This window comes from Scylla paramamosain, chromosome 5, assembly GCF_035594125.1.
Source record: "Scylla paramamosain isolate STU-SP2022 chromosome 5, ASM3559412v1, whole genome shotgun sequence".
Classification (NCBI taxonomy): Eukaryota; Metazoa; Arthropoda; class Malacostraca; order Decapoda; family Portunidae; genus Scylla; species Scylla paramamosain.
This window is the reverse complement of record NC_087155.1, coordinates 3,585,760-3,611,691: the sequence shown is the minus strand read 5'-3', so window position 1 is coordinate 3,611,691 and position 25,932 is coordinate 3,585,760. Positions and strand designations below refer to the sequence as shown.

The following is a 25,932-nucleotide window of genomic DNA, read 5'->3' as shown; positions in this document are numbered from 1 at the left end:
GTTTTGCATGCTTCTCTCTCTCTCTCTCTCTCTCTCTCTCTCTCTCTCTCTCTCTCTCTCTCTCGTGGGTGGATTGCTATTAGTGATGCAGAAGGTAGAAGCGAAGCGATGGCTATGCAGGCGGAAGGACCATCATATATAGAGGGGAGAAGGAATGGACGAGCTGCCCTGCAACAAGCAAGCCCACAAACACTGATTACACCTGACTGACAGCCTCTAATGCTTTTGGTTTCCAAATCATGAGGAAACAGTCGAGCACTGCCTTCTCTACTGACCTCGTTTAAACAGCCTGAGCATGTCACCTTTATGCCAGCCTCTCTGCCCTAGGTGTTCACCACCTGACTCATGCCATGTTGCTGGATGGGGCAGGTTTTGACCCTTCCCTCCACTATGAAATCCTCCAAAGGACAGCAATCCTTATAAGTACTAGTGGCTAACTTTCTTGCTTATAGGTGCATGTTATGATTTATATAAATTTTCTTGCCTATGAAACAGCAACATTTCTTACCTGTCTCACTGAACAGATCCTTTCATTATGAGTATTTTCAACTCATATATATGCATTGGAAATTTATTATAATGCCTCTAGCAATTTTCAAAATCTTATCTGAACTGCACCCAGACTACTGCCTGGAGTGCTGCATTACCCTGCTTGACATTAAATTGTCAACTGTCCACTGAGTGATATATGTTCATATGTGTGTGTCACACTGTGGTGAGTGATCTCAGTGTGCTGTTGTGAAATACATCACGCTAGTTGGTTTCTTTGAATAAAGATAATGCCACGGGCCAATAAAAAAATTATTGATTCATTCAGCTAATCATAGCACTATATTTTATAAGAGGAGCAAGACATGGCCTAAATTTGAATCAGTCTGAGGAAGATGTCTGTGTGCAATGGATGTTCTACTCATTATATTGCCCAATTTCATGAAAATACTCAAGATTTCCTGGCTTTTTTTTAGGTGAACAGAGTTCTGCTGTGAGTGTGAGGTGCTATGGCAACTATAGCTTGTGAGAAGAAGGCCAGAAAGAGAAGGTGTGGATGAATGAAATGCTGCTCCATCAGGACAGTAAGATTTTTTTATGAAGTATTTATGGCTAGATTAGGTTTGGTTTAGTTAGGTCAGGTTTAATTAGGCTTGGTTAAATTTGGTTTAACATCCAGCAGTCCCTTGGCATGAGACCAATGTGGTGGGAAGGGAATCAAAACCATACTGATTTGTGGTGAAAATTGTTACCTAGCAGATTAATTCAAAAGACACTGAAATCTACCAGAAAAAAATATTTTTGTCTCAACTTGAGATAGGCAAGAATTTTGTTAATGCATGGTACTTATTTTGCTTTGCTTGTTTGAAGCTGTGCATTAGAATTCTGCTATGCAACCAATAGTATGCAAAAGGGCTCATGTGATTTTTCTGTTCAGGTAGCCCAAACAACACCTGCTGAACTTCCTGCCAGACATACTTGGGAGAGTGAATTGGACAACCATCTAGAACATCCTTCAACTGGAGAAGAAGAAGGCTTTCTACCAGATGACTGGTCAACTTAAGAGAATCTGTTGGTTGACAACTTGCTACTAGCACCTTGGAGGTGCTGAGGTCCTATTGAAACCTCAACAAGTCTCCCTGATCACTGTAAGTGAATTATTAGATGTACCTTAAGTATCTTACAGTAGGAACTGTCACTGTCTGCCATCAAGGAAGGCTTATGGACTTGATGGGGTCCCTCCTGTTGTTCTCTGAAACCTTCCAGACAACTATCACCTCTCCTTCAGTGACACTCAACTGTCTCCCTCTTCTACACTGAACATTCTCAGTCTGTTCTTTACTTAAAATCTGAACTAGAAACTTCACATCTCATCTCTTGCTAAAAAAAGCTTCTGTGAAGTTAAGCATTCTGAGATGTCTTCACCAGTTTTTCTCACCTTTCCAGCTGCTAACCCTGTGCCTTATCCGTCCATGTATGGAGTATGCTTCACATGTCTAGGGGAGTTCCACTCATACCACTCTTCTAGACAGGATGGAATCAAAAGCTTTTTGTCTCATTAACTCCTCTCCTCTAACTGACTGTCATCAGCTTTTTTTCTTATCGCCGCAGTGTTGCATCTCTTGCTATCTTCTATCGTTATTTTCATGCTAACTGCTCTTTTGATCTTACTAATTGCATGCCTCCCCTCTCGCAGCCTCACTGCATAAGACTTTCTTTTTCTCACCCCTATTCTGTCCACCTCTCTAATACAAGGGTAAACCAGTATTCTCAATCATTCATCCCTTTCTCTGGTAAACTCTGAAACTCCCTGCCAGCTTCTGTATTTCCACCTTCCTATGACTTGAATTCCTTCAAGAGGGAGGTTTCAAGAAAATTATCCTTCAATTTTTTGACTACCGCTTCAGACCCTATTTGGGGACCGACATCTCAGTGGGTCTTTTTTTTTTTTTATTGGATTTTGTTGCCCTTGGCTTGTGTCCCTTGTACATGGAAAAAAAAAAAAAAATAGTGGCCTGATGATCTCTGGTAGCAAACCATGTGAACTAGCACTAGGCCACACTGTCCTAACTGTCATCCATTTTATAAATATGCTCATTATTTGCTTCAGTTCATTACTCCTTTTCATTAATTTACTATGCATTTTTTTTTTTTTGGAGAGTAAGGTTATGTTGATTATTTGCATAATGAAATGTGATGCAAGGTGATATTTGCTCATTGTAAGTCTCTACCTGTCAGTATTAACAAAAGAAATGTGGTAGTGGGCAAAACTATCAAGAATCAAATTGTGTGGTGAAAAGCAGTGCTTTAAAAAACAGTTTGCAACAAGTTTCATCATGCAAAATTATGCAGACAACTAAAAAAGTAGGAAAAAATGTATAAAAACATGATTAACTAGGGAAAGCAGACATTTCTAGCAATGAATTTGTAATAAATAAATAAATATAACAATGGGAACTAGGTTTGTTTCCATGAATAACATCAAAGACACTAATCTAACTTATTCCAAGTTAACTGTGGAGACTTAGTCCTATCATGATTATCCACCCAAGGGCACTAACTTAATGTATACTGGGGCTTTTCCACCTTGGGACTCCCCTAAGAACACTTAGCTAAGCTAACTGAACCTAACCAGAGGAATATTGCCCCTTCTGGAATTGCCAAAGATAAATATTGTCCATAAATAGCTGTGATATTAATTTGGTAAGCTAGTCATGGGACAGGTATTACTGACTTGTACTCCATTTGGACTATGGTGATCTGATGAAAATTTATCAAAAGCTGTAGATGAATGCAGCTGGTATAAATCAGTAATTTAATGAGAGGGCCTCAATGTTGGCCTCATACCTTTTAATTTGTCAAAGTATATAGAGTCTTTGATAGTGTATCAGAAAAGAAAAAAAACATTCAAATTGGTAACTGGATTGGCAGAATCATGACATGGCAGATGTAAACAAACATATGATACTGTGGAAAATCTCCAATGGGGTTTTATTTCAATCTATAGTGTTCTGATTACAATAAAATCTCTCAAAGTTGGCATAATAGGGGCTCTAGCTCTTATGACTTATCGAACCTCATGGCTTATTTGCCATCCCCCTTCCTCCCCCATACTTATAATCATACCTAGTTGTGACATACGGGAGAGGAGCTAAGCTCATACTGTCCAATCTCCATAACTGCTTTTATCCAACTTTTCCTTAAAGTCATGAATATTTGTAGCACACACCACTTCCCCTTCCAGTCCATTCCATGCCACTTTGCTTCTATGAGGGAAGCTAAACTTCTTTATGTCCCTTTTAGTTTTCTTCCATGTCCTCTTGTTTCTCTTTCATTCATTATAAAGAGATGTTCCCTATCTAGTTTTTCCATCTCACTCAGCAATCTGTACAATGCAATCAAGTGTGTGTGTGTGTGTGTGTGTGTGTAATAATAAAATAATAATAATAATAATAAACGGTTTATTCTTTAGGCAGTCAACAAACTGAAAATGTACATTGGGGGTGGGGAAATACTTGACATTAATCCTAAAGGGAAGTCAAATCTAGAAGGGACTATTGATTGATGGCTCGCACCATAGTGGGAATCGCACTGAGTCTGTACCGGTCCGTACGCGGCGCCTTTAGGGGCGTTATCTTGTTGTGGTGTCTGGTGGCACGGGCTGGGCGAGGCGCGTCAGGCGGCAGCATGTTTCTGAGACGTGGATGATGCAGAAGTCCCCTTCCAAACTTCTCCAGAGCCTCACGGTACCTGGTGGATAGTCTGGACAGGCTCAGGGTGTTCAGGGCTTCTTCATAGGTGGTGTATGCAGGATCAAGGATGACCCTGCACGCCCTTTTCTGCACACACTCCAACTGTAGCTGTTGAGTTTGTGTGAGGGAGGAGGACCACGCTGGGGAGGCGTACATGAGTTTGGGGAGGATGAAGGTAAGATACACCCCCCTTAACTCATCTGTCGGCGTCCCCAGCGACCTGAGTCTGCGCAGCATGTAGAGCCTGTAGGTAGCTGATCTTATGGTGCTGGCGACATGCTGCTTCCAGGTCAGCTGGTCGTCCACCGTGACTCCGAAGAGCTTGGCACATCGGACCACCTGGAGGGGTGAGGGCCCACTGAGAGCTGGGGAGGGGGCACTGGTACAGAGGAGGTACAGAAATGCATCACCACAGTTTTGCTGTGGTTGATGGTCATCCTGCTCTCCTCCGTCCATGTCTGCAGCTGCTCCAGAATCGCTTGCAGTGGCGAGTAGTCCGGGTTCTTGGTGGAAACTGGGACGCCCACGGTGCAGTCCACATACTTCCAGCGATGGGGGGTGTCAGTGAGGGCGTCGTTAATGAGGAGGAGGAAGCATAGAGGACCCATCTTGGTCCCCTGGGGGACCCCACATGTCAGCTGTTGGAAAGTAGATACAGAGCCCTGATAGCGAACGGCCTGACGTCTCCCTGTGAGGAAGTCGGCTAGCCACGCTATCAGGTTAGGAGGGAGACCCAGACTTACTCGTACTGCCTTGCTGATGACAACAGTGTGATCAACAAGATCAAAAGCCTTTTTGAAGTCCACAAAAGCAACAGCTAGAGAGGTGTTTTGCTTGTCCAGGTGGCTGTGGATGAATTCAAGGAAGCTGGTCAGGTAATGGGAGGTAGAGGTGGCTTTAATATTTCCAAACTGTCTGATATCCACGGTATTACAGATTTTGGTGTAGGCCCAGTCATACGAGTATACAAAATCTTCACAAATAAGGCTAGGGATGGGGGTGATAGAAACTGGCCTGAGGTCATTGAGTGACTGTGGACTGGAGGTTTTGGGGATGGGGGTGACGTAAGATGTCTTCCAGTCCTCGGGGCAAGAGTGTTGGGAGAGTGAAGCGTTTATTATGGAGCATAGCGGTGTTGCTAGCTCTACAGCAAATTCCTTGTAAATTTTTATCGGGAGGTCAGTGGGAGTGGTGGATCTTGATTTGAATTTGAGTATTCTCTTAAAAACATCCACTGCCTGGACACTGGGGGGATGAGAGGGAGCTGGAAGATAGGCAGGAAGCAGAGTGGTGTGGAGGGGAGGAAAGGTTTGACAGATAGCAGCAAAGTGATCGTTCATCTCCTGAGCCGCGAGAGTAGCAGGAAGGTGTGAGGTGCAAGGAAGAGACGAAGTGTGCTTTTGTAGGCCACACAAAGCCTTGATCTTAGCGTACCACTGTCTGTCAGCTTTAGGTGGTGTATCTTGTCTGGGTAATAGTTTGCCTTTGCAGCCTTAATCTCCCTGATCACTCTGTTTCTTAGTTTCCTGTATAGGACCGGGCAGGAGTGGAACGCCCAGGTCCGCTGACGCATGAGTCTTTTAATGCGGGGTGTCATCCAGGGAGCATCAGACGGGTGCGTTGTGACGCTCTTGGTTGGGAAGTAGCGGTGGAAGGCTTCTGTGGTGGTGGCGACGTAATTTTGCCATTTTAAGTGGACGTCCTCCACATCCAGCACCTCGGTCCACGGGTGTTGTGTCACCCACTGCCCAAACTCCCTCATGGCTGAGTCAGGCATGGGGCAGTGGGTCCTAGTGACAGCTGACCGGGGGGTCGAGGTGGTGGGTGTGGGTGTCCACAGTATGGAGAGGTGGGTGCTCCGTCCCATGGGAGGCAGCGGCTTGGGGGGCGAGTACTGCTGGCCCAGGTCTGTCAGTATAAGGTCGAGGATGGCTTGCTGGTGGGTGGGGAAGTCCACGACCTGGGTGAGGTGTAGCTGGTGTAGGATATCGTTGATATCTAATCTGTTAAAGTCCCCACAGATGACCAGTTTGGCGGCAGGATACTTCACCCTCAGGGCATCAGCAGTGTCGATGATGTGAGCGGTGAGTAACTGTGCTGTGGTGGCTCGTGGGGGGTGGTACACGACGCACACGATGATGGAGGCCGTGTTGCTGGGATGGCAGGGGGGCGTGACTCTCACCCACAGGGCCTCTAAACCGGCTGGAATATCGACAGGGAGGTGTGAGGGGCTGAGGGTAGAGCGGCAGAAAACAGCCACTCCCCCCCCCCCCTGCGTCCCGACCTCAGGTGATGGTAGAGCTGGTAGTCCTGCATTGTGCACACCTCAGGAACAATCTGCCACGCCTCAGTAACTGCCACAATGTCTGCACAAGTAGAACTCACCGTCACGATTAACTCGTCCATCTTGTTGGCTAGAGATGTTGCATTGAATAAGAGGAGGGAGGGGAGGGTGTGTGTGTGTGTGTGTGTGTGTGTGTGTGTGTGTGTGTGTGTGTGTGTGTGTGTGTGTGTGTGTGTGTGTGTGTGTGTGTGTGTGCATTTACCTAGTTGTATTACCTAGTTGTTCTTTATGGGAAAAGAGCTATGCTCATGCTGTCCCATCTCCATATTTTTTAATATCCAACTTAGCCTTGAATCCATGTATACTTTCTGCATTTACTATCTCCTCATCCAGACTGTTCCATACATCAATACTTCTATATGGGAAACTATACTTTTTGATGTCTCTTCTACAAGCACTCCTCTTCAGCCTCTTTCCATGTCCTCTAGTGTCCCGTGTATCCCAGACCATTAAGTTGCTCCAGTCCACCCCCTCTACTCCCTCATATATGCTTTATATATCGCAATCAAGTTTCTGCTTTCTCTCCTCTTTTCCAATGTTGGTAGATGTATCCTTTTCAGTCTCTCTTCATATGACAAGTCCCTGATACTTGGTACAATCTTCATAGCTGCTCTCTGAACTCTCTCCAACTTCCTTATATCCTTTTTCTTGTATGGCGACCACACTACTGCTTCATATTCTAGTCTAGGTCTTATCAGCGACACGATCATCTTCCTGACCATCTCTTCATCCATATATGCCTTATTCTTCTCAACAAGCTATAGGTTTCTCCTGTAATTTTGCTAATGTGTCTCTTCGGGGTCAGGTTCCCAGTCACTGTAACACCGAGATCCTTTTCCTCTTCTGCTCCACTCAACCTTACACCATTCAACACATAATTTCCTTTTACTCTTCTTGTACTTTTTCCAAATTCTATTACTTTACACTTCTTTAAATTAAATTCAATTTCCCATCTATAACTCCACTCTGATATCTAGTTCAGGTCTTCTTGTAACGTTTCATAGTCCTCTACACTCTCAGCTTTCTTCAGCAACTTTGCATCATCCACAAAAAGGCTCATGTAGCTGTTCACACTCTTCCTCATATCATTTATATAGACTGCAAACATGATTGGTGCAAGTACTGAGCCTTGGGGTATTCCATTTATGACTTCCCTCCATGATGATTTTTTTTTTATCTTTTACCACCGTTCTCATTTCTCCGTTTGTCAAGAAATTTTCCATCCATCTCAGGAAGGGCCCCCTCTTAGCCCACCATTATGCTTCAACTTCCACAACAATTTCCTGTGTGGCACTTTATCAGAGGCCTTCTTCAGGTCTAAATAAACACAATCTACCCATCCATCTCTTTCTTGCATTATATCCACCACTCTAGAATAAAAACTCAGTAAGTTTGTAACACACGATCTCCCTCTCCTAAATCCAAATTGTTGCTTTATTATCACTTAATTTCCTTCTAGGTACTGCATCCATTTATCCTTCAATCTTTCACACATTTTGCACACCACACTTGTTAGAGACACAGGTCTATAGTTTAAGGGCTCCTCTTTACTACCACCTTTGTAGATTGGCATTATGTTGGCTCTCTTCCATTCAACTGGGACTCTACTTTCAATTAGGGAGCTCACAATAATATTATGTATTACCCATGTCAACTGCTGATTGCACTCTTTTAGTATCCATCCTGACACTCCATCAGGTCCAGGGGCCTTCCTAACGTCTAGTCCCTCCATCTGTTTCTGGACATCCTCATCAGTCACTTGGATTTCCCCCAGATCCATTTCCTCACTCATCTCACTCTGCCACACAAATGTTTTCTCTTTTGTGAATACTGATTGAAAACTCCTGTTCATTATTTCTGCCAATTCAGCCAGATCCTCACACATTTGACGATTCACCTTCAATCTGCTTATTCCTTCTCTGTTTTTCATTTTGCTGTTCACATATCTGAAGAATAGTTTTGGTTCCTCTTTGTATTTGTCCATAACATCTTTCTCGTAATTTTTCCTTTCTTCTCTAATAACCCTTACATATTCATTTCTTGTAATTGTGTAGTTTTGCCATAGCTCCTGCGTATTTTTCCTCCATCATCTATTCCATGCCATTTCCCTCTCCTAGCTATTTCACATCTATTATACCAGTCATTGTTATATCTTCTCTTTGTCTCTACTTTTGGTACATATCTTTTCACTCCCTCTTCATAAATATTGATGAAAGCTTCCCACTTCTTTTGCACATTACTTGCTGTGATAAGTGTACTCCAGTCCGCTTCACCAAAGTATCTCCTCATTTGTTCAAAATTTGACTTACCATAATTAAATCTTTCACTTTTATAATCTTCACATCTACTTTCCTCTCTTTTTCTTTAATACAAAATCTTATCATGACATGGTCACTTTTTCCTAGTGGACAACTATAGTTCATGTCTTCTATAATATCTGTTTCTTTTGATAATACCAAATCAAGTCTTGATGGCTCCTCTCCTCCTCTGTATCTAGTGTTTTCCTCAACCCACTGTGTCATAATATTGTTCATTGCCAGTTTCAGAACCTTATCTCCCCATGAGTCTTCTCCTCCTCTTGTGTTCCACTCCTCCCAATTTATCTCTTTACAATTTAAATCTCCCATTATAACAATTTTGTTGTTTTCTTTAATTTTCTTTACAAGCCATTCTTTTGTCTCACTCAGCAACTGTTCATGCTCTTGTCTATTCCAGGCCTTTGTTTTTGGTGGGTTTTTGGTTTAGGCCTTCCACCAAGCCTTCTGCCTTTTCCACACTCTCCACCCTGATACCCTTTTTAACAAGCATCATCACTCCCCCTCCTCCTTTTCCACATCTGTTTTTTATCCACATATTTTACTTTCCCCCTCCTAAATTTGGTGTCTGAATCTCTTAGTTTAGTTTCTACCATTGCCATGATGTCTGGTTCATTTGCTTTTATAAATTCATTCACTTCATTCATCACAGAAACTAAACCATCCACATTAGTGTATGCCACTGTCCATGTCCCTCCCTCTCTTACAGCTGTGCCTCTGCACCCTTCACTCTTCACATGTACCACTTCCTCAACCTTAGGTCTATTACTCTCCAGTAAAAAAAGTTCCTTTTCCTTTTGTGTTCTCTGTTCGTTCCTCTCTTTTGCTTCACTTTTCAATTCATTAAGTTTCTTCCTTTCTTCCTCATTCATTTCTCTTCTAATCCAGACTTGTTTAAACTCGTTACTTTTGGCTAGCTTCCACGCATTTGCCAATGTTTCTTCATCTGCTGTTTGGGATTTTAGTTTGATTTTCAATGGTCTAATTATTCCTTGATCGTATTTACCAATCCTGTACACCTCCCCTATTTTATCTTCCAGCTTTGTATCCCCTTCTTTTATCACTCAGTACTAATTGAGCTGTTTTTCTTTGTTCTGCTTCTATTTTATACAAATTTTTTTTATCTCACTTTCTTCCAGGCCAAAGATCATTACGCTCTTCTTTTTTACCTACAGTGTCTCTTACCAGGTTTTCCTTTTCCTTTATTACCTTTATAACTTCTTTTGTCAAGCCTTCTTTACTCTTCTGGTCCTTCACTACTTCTGTATAACTCACTTTTTTCTCTAACTCCTCACACTTATTTATGGATCTTTCTGCCATTTCCTTAACTTGTTCTTGGCTTTCCTTTATTTGCTTATCCCCATTTTTGTTTTAGACTTCAGTCTTTTTCACCCTTTCCTCCAGCATATTTGTATTTCTCTAGCCTTCATCATTTTATCCATCATTCCCATTTTCATTTCCAATGTGTGTGTGTGTGTGTGTGTGTGTGTGTGTGTGTGTGTGTGTGTGTGTGTGTGTGTGTGTGTGTGTGTGTGTGTGTGTGTGTGATAACTTTGCTTGTGGTTAACATTTCAGCAAAGACTATTGAAGCCACTATATAAAGTGAATTTGTGAGCTCCACCTACTAGAGACACAAGAAATCTCAATTCATTAAGTAACTGGTAAATTTCTCTTGTAATAAAAAGTAAATATTAATTTTTGGAAGCCAAGAAGAGTTGCACTAGCCTTTTGTATTACATTTGGATTCCAAGATATTCAACCTAAGAAATCCTACTCATGTGTATATGTCAACTGCAAATTTCTTGCCCGGATATTAAGGACTGGATGAACTCAAACCAGTTAAAAGTGAATGCGGATAAGACTGAGTGTCTGATTATTGGAAAGAAGACCAATCTCAGAAGCCTGGATGTTTCAAGGTTATGACTGCATAGGAGTACATTGGATGTAAAAATAGAAGTGAAAGCTCTAGGGGTATTACTAGATAGCAATCTTTCATTCAATGCTTATATTAATCTTATAGTGAATTACCGGCCACCATCTAAGGAACATTGCCTTTCTCATGAAATAGCTGGATGAACATACAATGCTTCTTCATATCTATGTCATTAGCAAATTGGACTACTGCAATTTCCTCAGCTATGATTTGCCAAACTATAAGTTAAGGAAGATACAATACATATAGAACAGAGCTGCAAGACTGATCAAAGAATTACCTCTTTGTGAGACAATAACTCCCATGTTCGTCGATTTGAACCAATGACTTGTTATGGCAAGGATAATTTACAAAATCTGTCATCTGACCTTCTGAGAAACAAATGTACATGAACAACCTACTAAGAGACTTCCAAGTTAATACTTCCATGGAGCCAAGGCATAGTGCTGAAAAATATAGACTGGATGAACCAAGGAGCAACTTGATAATAAGGTTTTGGGCATATGAAAAATGTGTTACAAGGCTCTTTGCTTTAGCAAGTTTCCATTTGGTATCCAGAATAGTGATAGTACCGTGATTTTCAAGAAGAGAGTGAAGAGTCATCAGTTCACAGAGTGTTATGACATGATTGACATGAGTATCACAACTGCTTATCATGTGTAACATGTGTAACACTCTGTGGAGTGTTGCATGTCAGTGAATATAGCCTTGAATAACTAAATACAAGTACTGTACAAGTAAATATTTGACCTTCAAAATTCAACCTATACATGAAGAATTATGGTACTCAAATGTCATATAGGTTTACCAAAAACTCTGGCTCATGAAGCCTGGGTGACTATATTATTGTGACATTAGTAGAAATCTGTAAAACCATCTAAGGAGAATGTCAGTGTTATAGTCATACAGAATGAGGATAGAGGGGGAGGAGCTTAATCTCTTCAGTGAAAAAAGGAACTGCAAGTATCTGGCATAAGTGACACTCATGCCTTTTTTTTTCTTCACTGTGCCTGAGACTGCTAGAACAAGTAAGTGTTCACACCATCCAGTGATGCTTGAGGGACAACTCTGGTATGAACACTGGGCATCATGAAGAAAACTGCTCTTAAAGTTCAAAGAAAGAAAAGAGTCAAATTTGCAAAAAATATCTGCAGTGGGACACAGAGAAGTGGAAAAGGGTACCATAGACCATTGAGGTCACATTTCATATAACTAGGAATGGGAGGTAAGGTGAAGTTACAGCCTGAGTTGGACCCATACCAACCAAGGAACATCCATGGGACAGTAAAATACCCTGCTTCAGTGATGGTGTTGGTGTTGGGAGCATTTGGGTATCACAGGACTGGCAAATTAGTGGTACTTCCTAAAAAAAGTCTCCATAAACAAGGAGAGGTACTTGGAACAGCTGGCAGACAATCTAGATTGTTTTGTGGCCTTCCAGTGTGAGATTTTGCAGCAGGATGCTGCACTGCCCCTCTGCCAAATCAATCAAGGAGTGTGTGGAGTGGAGTATATAAAGACAGCATCACACAGGGCATATTTCTCCCAACATGTTGGTTGTTTTTGTTAGTGATACCACAAATCCAATAAGTTTGGCATCAAACAGGGACTGGACCATTGTGTTGATGCCTGGTCATTCCATTGACAAACCCCCAACCAGCATCTCTTCAGCCACTTTATTTTGCCTTAATTATTCTAAAATTATATGTTATTATATATGACTGCATGGTTTTTTTAATGGCTTTCAATTTGTTGATGGAACAACAATACTGTAAATCCACTTGGCAATGCATATAGGCCGTGTGGCACTGTTCTCACAGGCTGCTTTCTGCTGGCCATAGTCAGGTCTGGTGAGGTCACTCTGTGGTTGAAGCAGTAACAGCACAAGCAGGTCCTATAGCCAACACCCCAAGTACCAATTAATAGTATGGATTACTATAGCTCAATTGTGCTAAACTTTCTCACTCCAGCAAAACTTAGCATGGGACTGCATCATGACACATTGTTTATCTTGCCAGCTGCAGTTGTCAAACAAGTGCTATGAATAATTTCATACACCAGACAATCAAATCACAATCACATAGTTGCATATGTATTTCAATTTTTTTTAGTTTTATGGTTGACAGTTTGTCTCATGAAGTACAATAGTTTATATTCAGTTTACATTTATAGCTTGTAACACAACAGCCATTTGACTCCAAATACTCCCAACACATCAGGCAACATAACTATTTTCCATTCTTGCTGACAACAAAAAGAGAGCAACAAGATGCTTGCTGCTCATTTTGCCTAGCTACAAACAAAAACAGCCAATATGTTGGGAGAAATTTATCCTGGGTGATACCCCTTAAAGGACCAGCCAGACTCCAGTCCAAACATCACATCAACTATCCTCAAATTTGATGAACAGTTGCATGACATCTGGAGTAATCTTCAGCCCTTCCTCCTTAACTACCTGACAGAATCAGTCCCCAGATGTGAGTACCCAATAAACATTTTTTCTTTGTGTCTGCATCTGACAAGTAAAAAAAAAAAGCATGGTAACTATAACTATGGCACTGACTGTATTGTGAAACCAGAAAAAGTTTCTGAATCTTGAAGGTAAATTTTACATGGGCAAAATCTTTATTTCTTTGCAACTTGAGTCTTTTATGGTTTCTTAGACTGAAATCAGTAGGATAAAATGTCTAGCTTATCTTGTTATTATTTCATTGATTATCTGTAATTCTAGTGAAAAAAAGAAAGTAGGAACTGTTTAGAATTAATTTTTTTTTCTTTTTAAATTTTCATGAACAGACATTAAATGCTCCAGCAGAAAATATTTAGACCAAATAGTTTGTTTATGATATTATTATTGTAATATATATAATTCATTTATTGAGGGGTCTTGGGAAAAAAATAAGGAGAAATTTTCTGTTATAATTGGAAAAATGTTTGAGACTTTAATGAGGAAGAGATATGTGGGAAAAATTTGCTAGATATATTTCATCACTAATGAATAACATTTTTTTGATGTTATAATACAGTGGAATGTCAGTTCTAGAAGTTAATTCTTCTTGAATACTGTTCAAAATCTGAAATATTTGAAAACCGAAACTATTTTCCCTCATAGGAATCAATGGTAAATGGATTAATCTGTTCTCAGACATCAGTCTACCCTGTATTAGCATCTTAGATGCTCCCACAGCCAAGATGGCTGCTTCACAACATCTCCAGCTCACAAACTATTTATCCAGAAAGGATGTATTGAGTGAATTTAGTGACAGAACTCATCAGAAGATACTGTTTATAACATGCAGGTATTTTCTTTGTTTTCAATTTAGTGAGGGAAGCCTTACAGAGGGACACAGGAGCAACTCACTCATTGCCAAAATGAAGGAAATCATAACACTTAGACATCTTGCTGCTGGGAAAAGCTACTGGTAAAATGCAGTTGTGCAGTAGTGATGGTGTTGGGGATCATTGAGAGAGCCACAGGAGGCTCTGGATTACTCCTGAGCACCAAAAACTTTCTTTGCATTGAAGCTTTTCAACTGGATCACATTTACCTTATTTCAAAGATTGAATTACTGTCTTACACTCTGTGTCCCTCCTCCAAATATATAAAAATGAAGTAAATATTTAGAGAAACTATAAATTAGTAATAAACTGCAGCTTTTGCTGTCTTGTAATATTTGAAATCGAGTACAGTAAAATCCCTCTTATCCGGCATCAACGGGACCGCCGACATGCCGGATACTTGAATATTGCCGGATACTTGAATAGAAGTGAAATTATGTCCACAATCACCGCCCTATACTCACGCATCTTACCATAACAAAGATCAGCTGATCTAATCAGCTGCTTAAGTGTAAGCACAACACGCTTCCTCTTTTCTATAACTTTAGGCATGATGAAGGCGTCAGGCGATAAACAGTACACACACGGGACTGAGTCACTGAGTAATCACAGTGCACTGGGCCGCGGGTGGCGCGAAGCAGTGCGCTCTGGTGGCGAGGGGACAAAGTATGCCTCACGCGGGAATTTTAATCGATTCTATGAGTACACATTGATTTTTTATTGATTTTAAGGCTCGGGGAAAAATGTGCCAGATACTTGAAGCTGCTGGATACTTACAGAAGTACATGAGACTTACCGTAGGTTAGTTGAAATGTGCTTCGGATTTTGCGAGGCACATCACGTCTGCTAGATGGTAGAGTTCACATGAGATACACTACACTTCGCCACACAGTCAGTCTTTAAAGATACAACTACCCACATGAAATATTATCTCCCAACCCTTCCAGTCCTTGAATTTTTGTTGTGTAAACCAAGAATCATCAATTAACAAAGGGAGGGAGTGGAGGGCATGTGAACTCCATCTAGCAGACGTGATGTGCCTCGCAAAATTCGAAGCACATTTCAACTAACCTACAGTAAGTCTCATGTACTTCTGTAATTTTACTTCGGCAAATCACTTGTCTGCTAGATGGTGCCATTCACATGAGATTTTAAAGTCATGTGGGTGTTGTATGTAAAGGGTTCTGTCAAATTTCACATTTTGTAAATAGGTGTAAATAAAAGTTCCTATTACAAAAACCCCATTGTCATTTATGAAAATAGAACATGATTTTTACTGCTGATAACATTTCAAACCTTACATTATACTGAGCCTGGCACTGCTTCTTGAAAAAGGGTCTATTTCCCCTTGTATATCCTTATTATAATATTTAGCAAATGTGGCTTCCTGCGTCCAACCAGCTTTTGCCATGATGGTGGCAGTAGGCACATCCAGTGTCTTGGCCTTAGACACTGACACAGGTCAAATACTACCTGCTGTGTACCTCTTGGTATCAATCCCACACTTACATAACATGGTCTTAAGCCACCTTGCCACCATGTCCTTAGAAACACCCCTATGGGGTTTTATATAACTTATGAGTAGTCTCCCATCTGCATTTCCAGATTCTGTCCTTAGTCTCTCAGTTCTTTCTATATATTCTTTCATAGCCTTAACTACACACAATCTGTAATCCTGAGGATAAGCTTTAAATACAATAGTACGAACATTAAATTTTGGCCTGCATTGCTTGATGTTACCTCCTAACAAAACTGAAACAGATTCTTCTCCAAATGCCATATTCACCAACAATAAGTGCAAAGTTTGGATCCTGGCTGCTTGTGTCATTGCCATCAGCATCACCATTTTTAGCGATAAGTCTTTCAGTGTTAGGCTGTGTAGTGGTTCCACAAGTCTTATCTTTTGTAATACAAGTTTCACATCCCAGGTTGTTGCGTACCTGGGTGTAGAAGGGCGTAAGTTGAAGACTCCCCGCAGAAATCTGTTGACAAGTGGGTGATTGCCCGCTCTGCAGCCTTCCACCATAATTCCTATTGCAGATAGAGTCCCTCTCGCCATGTTAATGCTTTCATAACCCACATTCCTTTGAAAGTTACGAGACAGAAAGTTTAATATATCTGCTATAGATGGTGCAATGGGATTAATGTTCCCTCTACTACAAAAGAGTGTCCACCTCTTGATGTGAGTGTTGTATTGTCTACCTGTTGCTGGTTTCCAAGAGGCCATAATGATTTCCGTACCTTCTTTAGATATGCCACGTTCTCCAAGTTGTTTCCGGACAACTGACAAGCCATCAAATTTGTGTGTTTCATTATTGGGTGCTCCTCAGCAGTTGACGGATGCATTAGCACATTTTTCCTTCTCTGTATGACCCGAGGGTCGTCTACTAGCATCCGAAGGAGCACCCCCATCCACGGTTGTGATGGCCAAAGTGGCACTATGATCCATCCTCTGGTCCTTTCCTCCCTTAACTTCAGCAGACATCTAGAGATCAGAGAGAAGGGAGGAAAGAGGTAAACCAATTTAAATTTAGCCCTCGGAATTGTAACTGCATCAATATATGCAGCCTCTGGATCTGGTGTCCATGCACAGAATGGAGTCATTTGTTTGTTCAAACGTGAAGCGAATAGGTCTATACAAGGATTCCCAAATATAGAACACAATTCCTTAAATATCATCTCATTCAGCTGCCACTCATGTCCGTCATTAAAGTAACGTGATGCCTCGTCGGCCATGACGTTACATTTGCCTGGTATGTGGGAAGCTGTCAGCCATACCCCATTACTAAGACACCATTCCCAGATGTTCCTACTAATGTCATCACAAACTATTGACTTAACACCTCCCATTTCATTCACTTAATTAATCGCTGTGGTGTTATCACATAACACCCTGACGTGTAAACCTCTAAGGAGATGTGTAAAAGATCTCAATGAGAATAACATAGCCAATAATTCACGCATTAATGTGCGAATGCACCTCTTCAGGGGACCATCTGCCATTGGTAGTGATGCTATTTTGGCAACCTGCCCATCCTAGATTTTAAGCATCTGTGAACAACTCAGTATGTGGTGCATTTCTGAATATTTTCCTGTTTTGATTCTCCAATTCCTTAATCCACCAGTTTAAATCTGTTCTAATCTCCTCTGTAATGTTCATCCATCTATTAAAGTCTCCACATGCCTCTTCCAAAGCCTTGATCTTTGCTCTTTCCATCCTCCTATAGTGCATCTTCCCCATCTCTACAGCTGGGATTGCTGCCACCAGCAGGCCAATCACTCTTGCCACAGTTCTAATTTTTTCTTTGTCTATTGACTAAAAGAGAGCAATGCTGTATAATCTCATCCCTCCTACGCACCGGCAAGGTAACTGTCATGGCCACCAAATCTATCACGTTACCTAAATACTCAATACGCGTAGTGAGACTTAAAACAGATTTCTCCACATTTATGCAGAAACCTACACTCTGCAACAACTGAATGTTCTCGGCAAAGAGCTACTATACAGAAGCGAATCATCAATATAACTAGTGATGTGGCTTTTATGCCTAAGTGTAGAGAAAACTGGCTTCAGAAGTTTTGTAAATAGACGAGGACCATCCGAAAACCCGTTAGGTAGACATGTGAACTGGTAAATCTTATCTAACCATCTAAAACACAGATATTTTTGTTGTTCCTATGCAATTTTTACTGAATAATAGGCTTTCTTAAGGTCTATAGAAGCCATATAATCTCCTTGACTAAGCAACTGTAATACTTGTTCAAAATTTTCCATTTTAAAATGAGTATATTCTACATGCCTGTTCAGTTTTCAAGATTTAACACCATCCTATAATCCCCCGTCTTATTCCTCACTAAAGACATACTGTATATCCTCTCTAAATAAATATCCGATATTAGCTTCATCTATATTCAGATGACAATGTTCCACCATATCCAAAATGAACAGGTCACTTGTAATCACACGTCATTTATTGATAAACTTGTGAAGTTGCCCAGCCTCAAATTGTTCTCTCACCTGGGTTAACGCCGGGGGTTATGTTGACCCCAGCCTCTCACGTTTTTTGTTGTCCAAGCTTGAGCAGGGTAGGAGCGCCTGTGTTCACCACTGGAGGGCATCCTGCTAAAACCATACGGCTGATATCTGGATGGGAATCCACAGGAGGAGGCCTTGGCAAAAAAGTTACATTGTTTACCTCCACCAAATCTGCCACTGCTTGCAGTCCAAGATGTAGGCTTCTTAAAAGTGAATTTGGTTTTCAGCCTTTCTGCCTCCTCAATATTTCTGTTGGCTTGTGACAGGTCATCCCCAAACAATAGACCCGTCATGGGAGCCTTGTCAGCACACAAATGAGAATATTTGGGATTAATGTCCCTCTTTATGATATGTCGCCTGTTCAAGTTATTTCTGTAGTGGGCATTACCCAATAATGCTAATGCACCATTGAGCATGGCCACCTCATTTGCAATAATTTGGTGCTCTTCATCACGTGCCACCTTGTCTAGCACAGTAAGCGATTTTACAACAATAGTAGCTGCCTTGGTAATATCTTTTTTCCCACTTCCCTTAAGCGGAAGTCTGCCTTCTTTGCCTCTGCAGGCAGTGCGTCCAGGACCTGTGGGTTGCAATCCATTTGAGTTAATGCATGGCAGTTATTTGGTCTAAATGTCACCTCATCCTCTACAATGGCTTTGTAATCTTCCTGCCTCATGCCATTAATAAACAGGTGGTTCACCATTGCAGCAATTTCCTTGTCAAGTTCTTTTGAGACAGTTTCCATGGGTCCATAATTCTTAGCACCTTGTAACAATATACTATCATGAGGAACATCCCTCTGGATTTCCTCTTCCTCATCACTGTCCTCCCTCAGTGGAGTTCTAAATCCAGAAAATCCTGCCTGTGATTCCTGAGAATCAGGCATCAAAGTATTATTTGACACCTACAGGGGAGCATTGTTATGAACTGCTTTTGACTTCACAGCCCCATTTTCCTTCTTAAGCTTGTCCATGTCTTTCCTCAACTCAGTCAAAGCATCCATAATCATGCCCAAAGAAGGCGCATTGCTGTCTTCACCATCGTATTTTGGAGAAGGGGAAGGTGACCAAGAGTAACTTAACCTCTCATGACGAATAGAACGGCTCTTAGATCTGGATCTTTCTTCATGTTTACTCCCCTTGTGTAGTCCCTTTACCTTAGCTGAGGTGCTTGGCATGCTGGTAGTTCTGAATCTCTCAGGACTGGGGCAAGCATCAGAAGGCATCCTAGACATGGCGGCTAATGTTAACAAGATGCCACCCCTTTTAACAGCAGTTCCTTTTATAACCCCACGGGTGCCTTAACCTCACACACAGGGTAACTTTAAATAAAAAACTCCTTCCTTATAATAATCCGGCAAGTCAAATGCCCCCAGGCTTGTAAATAAGGCAATATTCCTCTTGCCCCAATAATGGGTAACAAGATGGAACCATCTCGCACCTATGTCGGCTCACGAGAGTGCCCAAATAAAATTTTTTCCCTTTAGTAATTTGGGAAGTCAATTGCCCCCGGGCTTGTAAATAAGGCAATATTCCTCTTGCCCCAATAATGGGTAACAAGATGGAACCATCTCGCACCTATGTCGGCTCACGAGAGTGCCCAAATATGGTCATATTTGCCAATAATCCGCCTTATATCAAGTAACGGATATCATATAACCAATAATCCGCCCTTATACAAGGTAACGGATATTTATAGTCCACAATCCGCCCTTAATTCAGGTAACGGATTCAAATAGGCAACACTCCGCCCTTATCAGGTAACGGATATCCATAGGCAATACTCCGCCCTATAATCAGGTAACGGATAATAAAAGACAATATTCCACCCTTATAACAGGTAATGGAAATCATAATACACAATTCAAACAAGAAAACTTTAATATTCCTATCACTCACCGATAACAGAAGTCGTAACAACTTAACAGGAGGCGAGACCGACGTCCGACTTGTGTGGTGTCTGCGCAGTAACTGACTGTGTGGCGAAGTGTAGTGTATCTCATGTGAACGGCACCATCTAGCAGACAAGTGATTTGCCGAAGTAAAATCGAATGCTGGATGAGAGGGATTTTACTGTAACTTTGTTCTAGAACTGAATTATGGTACCGCAACCCAAGCAACAATGAGTTCTAAATTTTGTTCGAAAACCAATTTGTTTGAAAAGGGAAGAGTTCGGTAACCAAAGTTCCATTGTACTGGAAAATTAGGGAGAAAATCTTCAAAATAATCTGTATCTATACTGATTAGTTAAATAAGGATGTAAAAGGTGCCATATACTTTGCACAAGTTTTACTTATTCTGAGCTCAAAAATATAAAAAAATATTAGATGTATTATATAATTTTTCCACATTTTTTTCTCATCACAGCCACAAAAGACTTTGCAGAGTTTACCACAAATCAACAAGATCACCAACATGAGAAAGAGTGCATCACCTGAGAAATTCAAATATGAAGGTAAGTGACTAGAAGTAATATGTAAGCAGTGATCAGAAAAGAGTTGAAACAGATGAATGGTGTAGATCAAGGATAGCATGGGCAATGGGGAAAGTAGAGATAGATAAGTATGTATGAATATGTAAGCATGAAGCTGTAAATGGAAGTTAAAAAGGGAGAGAGGAAATTAGGAAATTTTGGAATGAGCTGAATTAATTCTTGAATAATTGGGAGAGGGAGAATGTAGTTTTGATTAGAGATATTAATAAAAAGGCTGGAAGTAATGAGTTGCAATAGAAAAATGAGGAGTAGTTGGAGCAGGGTTGGCATTAAAAAAAATCCACCCCAAGAGAAAACCTCCTCAAAAGATTTTTTTTTTGTCAAAATTTAGTTCTATATTGATTAATAAGATCTATATATGTACATATACATGAAAAAAATGTAAAAATAATCAAGCCTGACCCATTTATTTCCTGTATAGTACAAGTTAACACAGGCTTTGTCCAGCCAGACCAGTCTGTATCTGCATGACCTAAGTGTCTGATCTTCATTAATAGAAAGTGTCAAAATCTTTCAAGATCTAACTCCCCTCATGACTTCTGGCACCTACCCAAAAACATCTCCAATAACTTTGCTTCTTCATCTTTCCCTCCCTTATTTTAACCTGATAGCACCACTGCCATCTCATCTATTTCTAAGACTGAACTCTGCTCAAACCTTTGCTAAAAACTTTACCTTGGATGATTCAGAGCTTGTTCCTCCCTTTCCTTCACCCTCTGACTTCTTCATTCTACCCATTAAAATCCTTTGCAATGGTGTTTTCCATGCTCTTACTGGCCTAAAGCCTCAAAAGGCTTATGGACCTGATGAAGTCCCTCCTATTGTTCTTCAAAACTATGCCACTGTTCTTGTATCTTGCCTAGTCAAACTCTTTTAACTCTGTCTGTCTATCAACATCTACCTTTCCTTCTTGCTGGAAGTTTGCCTACATTCAACCTGTTCCTAAAAAGGGTGACCATTCTGATCCCTCAAACTGCTGTCCTATTGCTTTAATTTTCTGCCTCTAAAGTTTTGAATCTATCCTCAACAGGAAGATTTTGAAACATAACTTCACAACCTTCTATCTGATTGCCAATATGGGCTCTGTCAAGCCTGCTCTACTGGTGATCTTTTGGCTTTCTTTACTGAGGCTTGGTCATCCTCTTTTAGAGATTTTAGTGAAACTTTTGCTGTTGCCTTAGACATATCAAAAGCTTTTGAGAGAGTCTGGCACAAACCTTTGATTTCTAAACTACCCTTCTACAGCTTCTGTCCTTCTCTCTCTGTAACTTCATCTCAAGTTTCCTTTCTGATCATTCTATTGCTGCTGTGGTAGATGGTCACTGTTCTCTTAAATCTATTAACAGTGGTGTTCCTCAGGGTTCTGTCCTGTCACCTACTCTTCCTATTATTCATAAATGATCTTCTAAACCAAACTTCTTGTCCTATCCACTCCTATGCAGATGATACCAACCTGCACTTTCTCACATCTTTTTGTAGATGCCTAACCCTTCAGGAAGTAGACAGTTCTTGCAGGAAAGCCACAGGATGCCTGACTTCTGATCACTCCAAAATTTCTGATTGAGACAGCAAACTTAGTATTGTTAACTGCCTCAAAACTCAATTCCTCCATCTATCAACTTGACACAACCTTCCAGACAACTATCCTCCTTCTTCAATGACACACAACTGTCTTCTTCTTCTACAATGAACATCCTCAGTCTGTCCTTTACCTATAATGTAACTGGAAACCTCACATCTCATCTCTAACTAAAACAGCTTTTATGAAGTTAGGTGTTCTGAGTCATTTCTCACATCCCCTACTGCTATTTTCAGGCCAACAGCTCTTCTGAGATCCTGCTAACTGCATACTTCCCCTCCTACCACAACCTTGCAGCACAAGACTTTCTTCTTTCTCCCACCCCTATTCTGTCCACCTCTCTAATGCAAGAGCTAACCAATATTCTCAATCATTCATCCCTTTATCTGGTAAACTCTGGAACTCCATGCCTGCTTTTGTATTTCCACCTTCCTGTGACTTGAACTTTTTGAAGAGGGAAGTTTCAAGACACTTGTTCTGTAATATCTGATTATTGCTTTCAACTCTGTTTGGGGACTGGCACCTCAGTGGGCCTTTTTTTTTTTACCACTCCCTCTTTTGCATGAAAAAAGAAAAAAAACATTTAAAACCTTTTGTTTCACCCTAGATCACTTTTTAATTGCTTATTTAAACTGATTTACATATAAATATGAAGAATATGGAAATAGATATATAAAGCCCCAAAAAACAATAAAACAAAAAAAAACCAGCTGGGGTTTTTTTAAAACCTGAGTTTTTTTTTCAAACCCTGAGGTGGAGCAAATGAGAATAGGAGGGCATCTGGTTAAAACATCTGCTTAACCCCTCTATTACTGATGAGTTATCATAGTAATTCATGGAAATTTCCTCTGAGAAACCAATGAATTACCCTTGTAATTCATAGCTTAACTGATAATAAATAGGCTTATTTTGTCGTTTTTGAATGATTTTTATGATATGACAAAATGACAAATAAGTTGTATTTCAGGGGTATGGGTGGTGATCCCATGCAGTGTGTGACTGACACTAGTGTGTCATCTTTATCTCCATCTGAGAGTGAATCAGGGTGTGAAGTGATCCTTGAGTTGCAAGGGTCAGGTGTCATCGTAAGTGACTTGGGTGAAGAATATATGCCAGAGAATAATAGTGAGCTGGGCAGTGGCAAGGAAAATGAGTAATGACGTCCAAACACCACTGCCACCACCCTATGTAGACTCATGGTTTTGTTTTATAATATAGATCTTTAGATAAAATCTATCTGAACACATGAAAAAATAGATAAATGACTAAGTGAGGGTATAAAGATAAATATAAACACCAACAAAATTGAGAGAAGTGTACTAAAAATTTGGTGTGGGAGATGGGGGTTGGAATGCTGCACTTGTAACAAAGGTGTTAAAGTTCTTCCTCACTTACACCTTCCAGCATAAAATTATCTATAGGTACATAAGGAAATGAGGTAAAAACAGTGCACAGAAGAATTAGGTTAATTATGCGAGTGGAAAGTGTTGGAAATGAGGATACTGAAAAGGAAGTTTAAAGTCATATCTTCATGCTGTGGTAGTTTGGTTGAAAATGAAAGATAGATGTAGTATGGTTGGAATGGTGATAAAGGGAAGATGAGTTATATGTTGGCTTATTAAGAGGTAAAAAAAGAACGGATTTCAAGAGGAATATGAGAAGATGTGCAAGAGACAAAGAAAAACTAGGACAACAGTGTCAAAGGGATCAGATGCAAAGATATTTGATGTATTTAAAGGTAAAATTGCTACAATAATAGCAGAAGTGATGCAATAAAATATACAAGACTTAAAGGAAGAACAGAAAATGTATCATGGCTAGCTTAAAGTAAAGAGAGCATGTGAGGAAATTCTGCAAATTTTTGTGCCAGAAGAAATGAGGACTGAGTGCTAGTCTTAGAATAGTAAAGTGATAAAAGAAAATGAAAAGAGAGTAGATGAAGTGTTCTTCACATTCTTAGCCAGTCTCTTTCACTTGTCCTTACACACACACACACACACACACACACACACACACACACACACACACACAAGGAAAGTAAAATAGAAATGTTATCAGATATGGAGGAACTTACAAGCTACTGCAAAAACCTGACCATCATGGGTGACTTAATTGTAAAGAAGTAAATTGGGAGGAGTGGACAACTGAAGAAAATAAACAATCATGGGGTAGTGAAATGCTGAAGTTAGCCATGGAAAACACTTTAACACAATGGATTGCAACTGATATGAGATATAGGGGTGATGACATACCATCGAAATTGTGTTTTTATTCCTGAATTTTTATTTTTTATTTTATTTATTTATCTATTTATTTATTTTTTTCTATCTTGTAAAACACGACATCTATCTGAACAACTGGCATCCCCTCACTACCTCAGGGCCAAGTCTATATCTACCAGTACCAGTGCCTTTCCAAGTGAGAGAGGGGTTTTTTTTTTTCTACCTTGTAAAACACGACATCTATCTGAACAGCTGGCATCCCCTCACAACCTCAGGGCCAAGTCTAAATCTACCAGTACCAGTGCCCTTCCAAGTGAGAGAGGGTGCAGCACCTTGCTCTATCGTACTTTTCATTATTCTTACTTCTGAACACTCACGCTTGGTCTCATCATGCCAAGAACAAGTACCTTATGTAAGAAGAGGAAGAAGGCCTTTGTCAAGGCAAGAGCACACTGCTGGAAAGATGAAAAATCAGTGAGAAACAGATGCAATGTTATTACCATCAACACCAGCAGGCTTAGGCCTCAGCTCCTTGTTCAAGCGCTCAAAAACAGAAGAGGTTTCTCACACTCATTCAAATTTTCAGACTGCAGTAGCAAAAGGTGAAACACCACCAAGCCATTGAGAAATGAAGATATTCTTCTCCCTCCCACCTGAGCAGCTGGAATTAGTGAAGAGAGTGTATACTCGGCTTACTTCAGATGAAATGATGAAAAGATGTCTGCAGGGACTCACACAGAACCCAAATGAGTCCTTCTACTGCTGCATATGGCTACACTGCCTGGAACACCTCAGAGCTACAAAAAGAAAGCTCATCTTTGTAGTAGCTGTGGCGACAATGGATTACAACAGTGGTTATGTTGCCAGCAATCTCCATCACTGTCTCGTCCTGCCATACACCTCTATTCTTCACAAGGGCCTCAAGAAGGACAACAGGATGGACAGGCCACTAATGAAAAAAATGAGAAATGAACGTCTCTAGACAGAACTCTTTTACTCGCCACAAAAGTTCTGTTGAGTTGGAGCATCATGGAGACTCATCTTTGCACCCTGTTTTCTTGAAAGCAACTTTTTCTACTTTGCGTTTTAATAACTCTGCTAATTTATAATTACCTTAATTTTTTCTAAAGTGATCACCATTTAATATTCTACATCTTAGTCTGATCAGAATTTCTATTTTGCCAGATATTTTAGTCAAATTTTCCCTTTTTTTTTTTTTTTGACAAAATAAAAAAACATGCAAGTTTACAGTTTTACTAAAAATAACACAGGCATATAAAATGAAAAACCATCAGAAAAAAAACTCAAAAGTATTCATTCTAGTTTTAATCAGATGAAATTTAAAGCAGTTTTGGAAAGCCATAACTACGTAATTTTTTATATGCTAGGTGGACTAAATTAGGTTTTTTTTTTTTTTTTTTTTTTTTTTT

General features: G+C 40.4%; 1 protein-coding gene across 5 annotated transcripts in view; it reads left to right on the top strand.

Moving 5' to 3' along the window:
- The window catches only part of LOC135100422 (transmembrane protein 242-like), a 51,946-nt gene that overhangs the window by 183 nt on the left and 25,831 nt on the right, over window positions 1-25,932 (top strand). The window contains exons 1-4 of one of the 5 annotated variants that reach the window (XM_064003272.1): window positions 1-1,073; window positions 1,427-1,637; window positions 13,187-13,310; window positions 20,575-20,662. The exon at window positions 1-1,073 is cut by the window's left edge and continues 4 nt beyond it. In XM_064003272.1, coding sequence (XP_063859342.1) covers window positions 20,623-20,662 — 40 coding nt within the window. In that variant the 5' untranslated portion in view covers window positions 1-1,073; window positions 1,427-1,637; window positions 13,187-13,310; window positions 20,575-20,622. The remainder of the gene's footprint in view (window positions 1,074-1,426; window positions 1,638-13,186; window positions 13,311-20,574; window positions 20,663-25,932) is intronic. The other 4 variants (XM_064003268.1, XM_064003270.1, XM_064003269.1 and 1 more) reach the window with 4 other exon arrangements.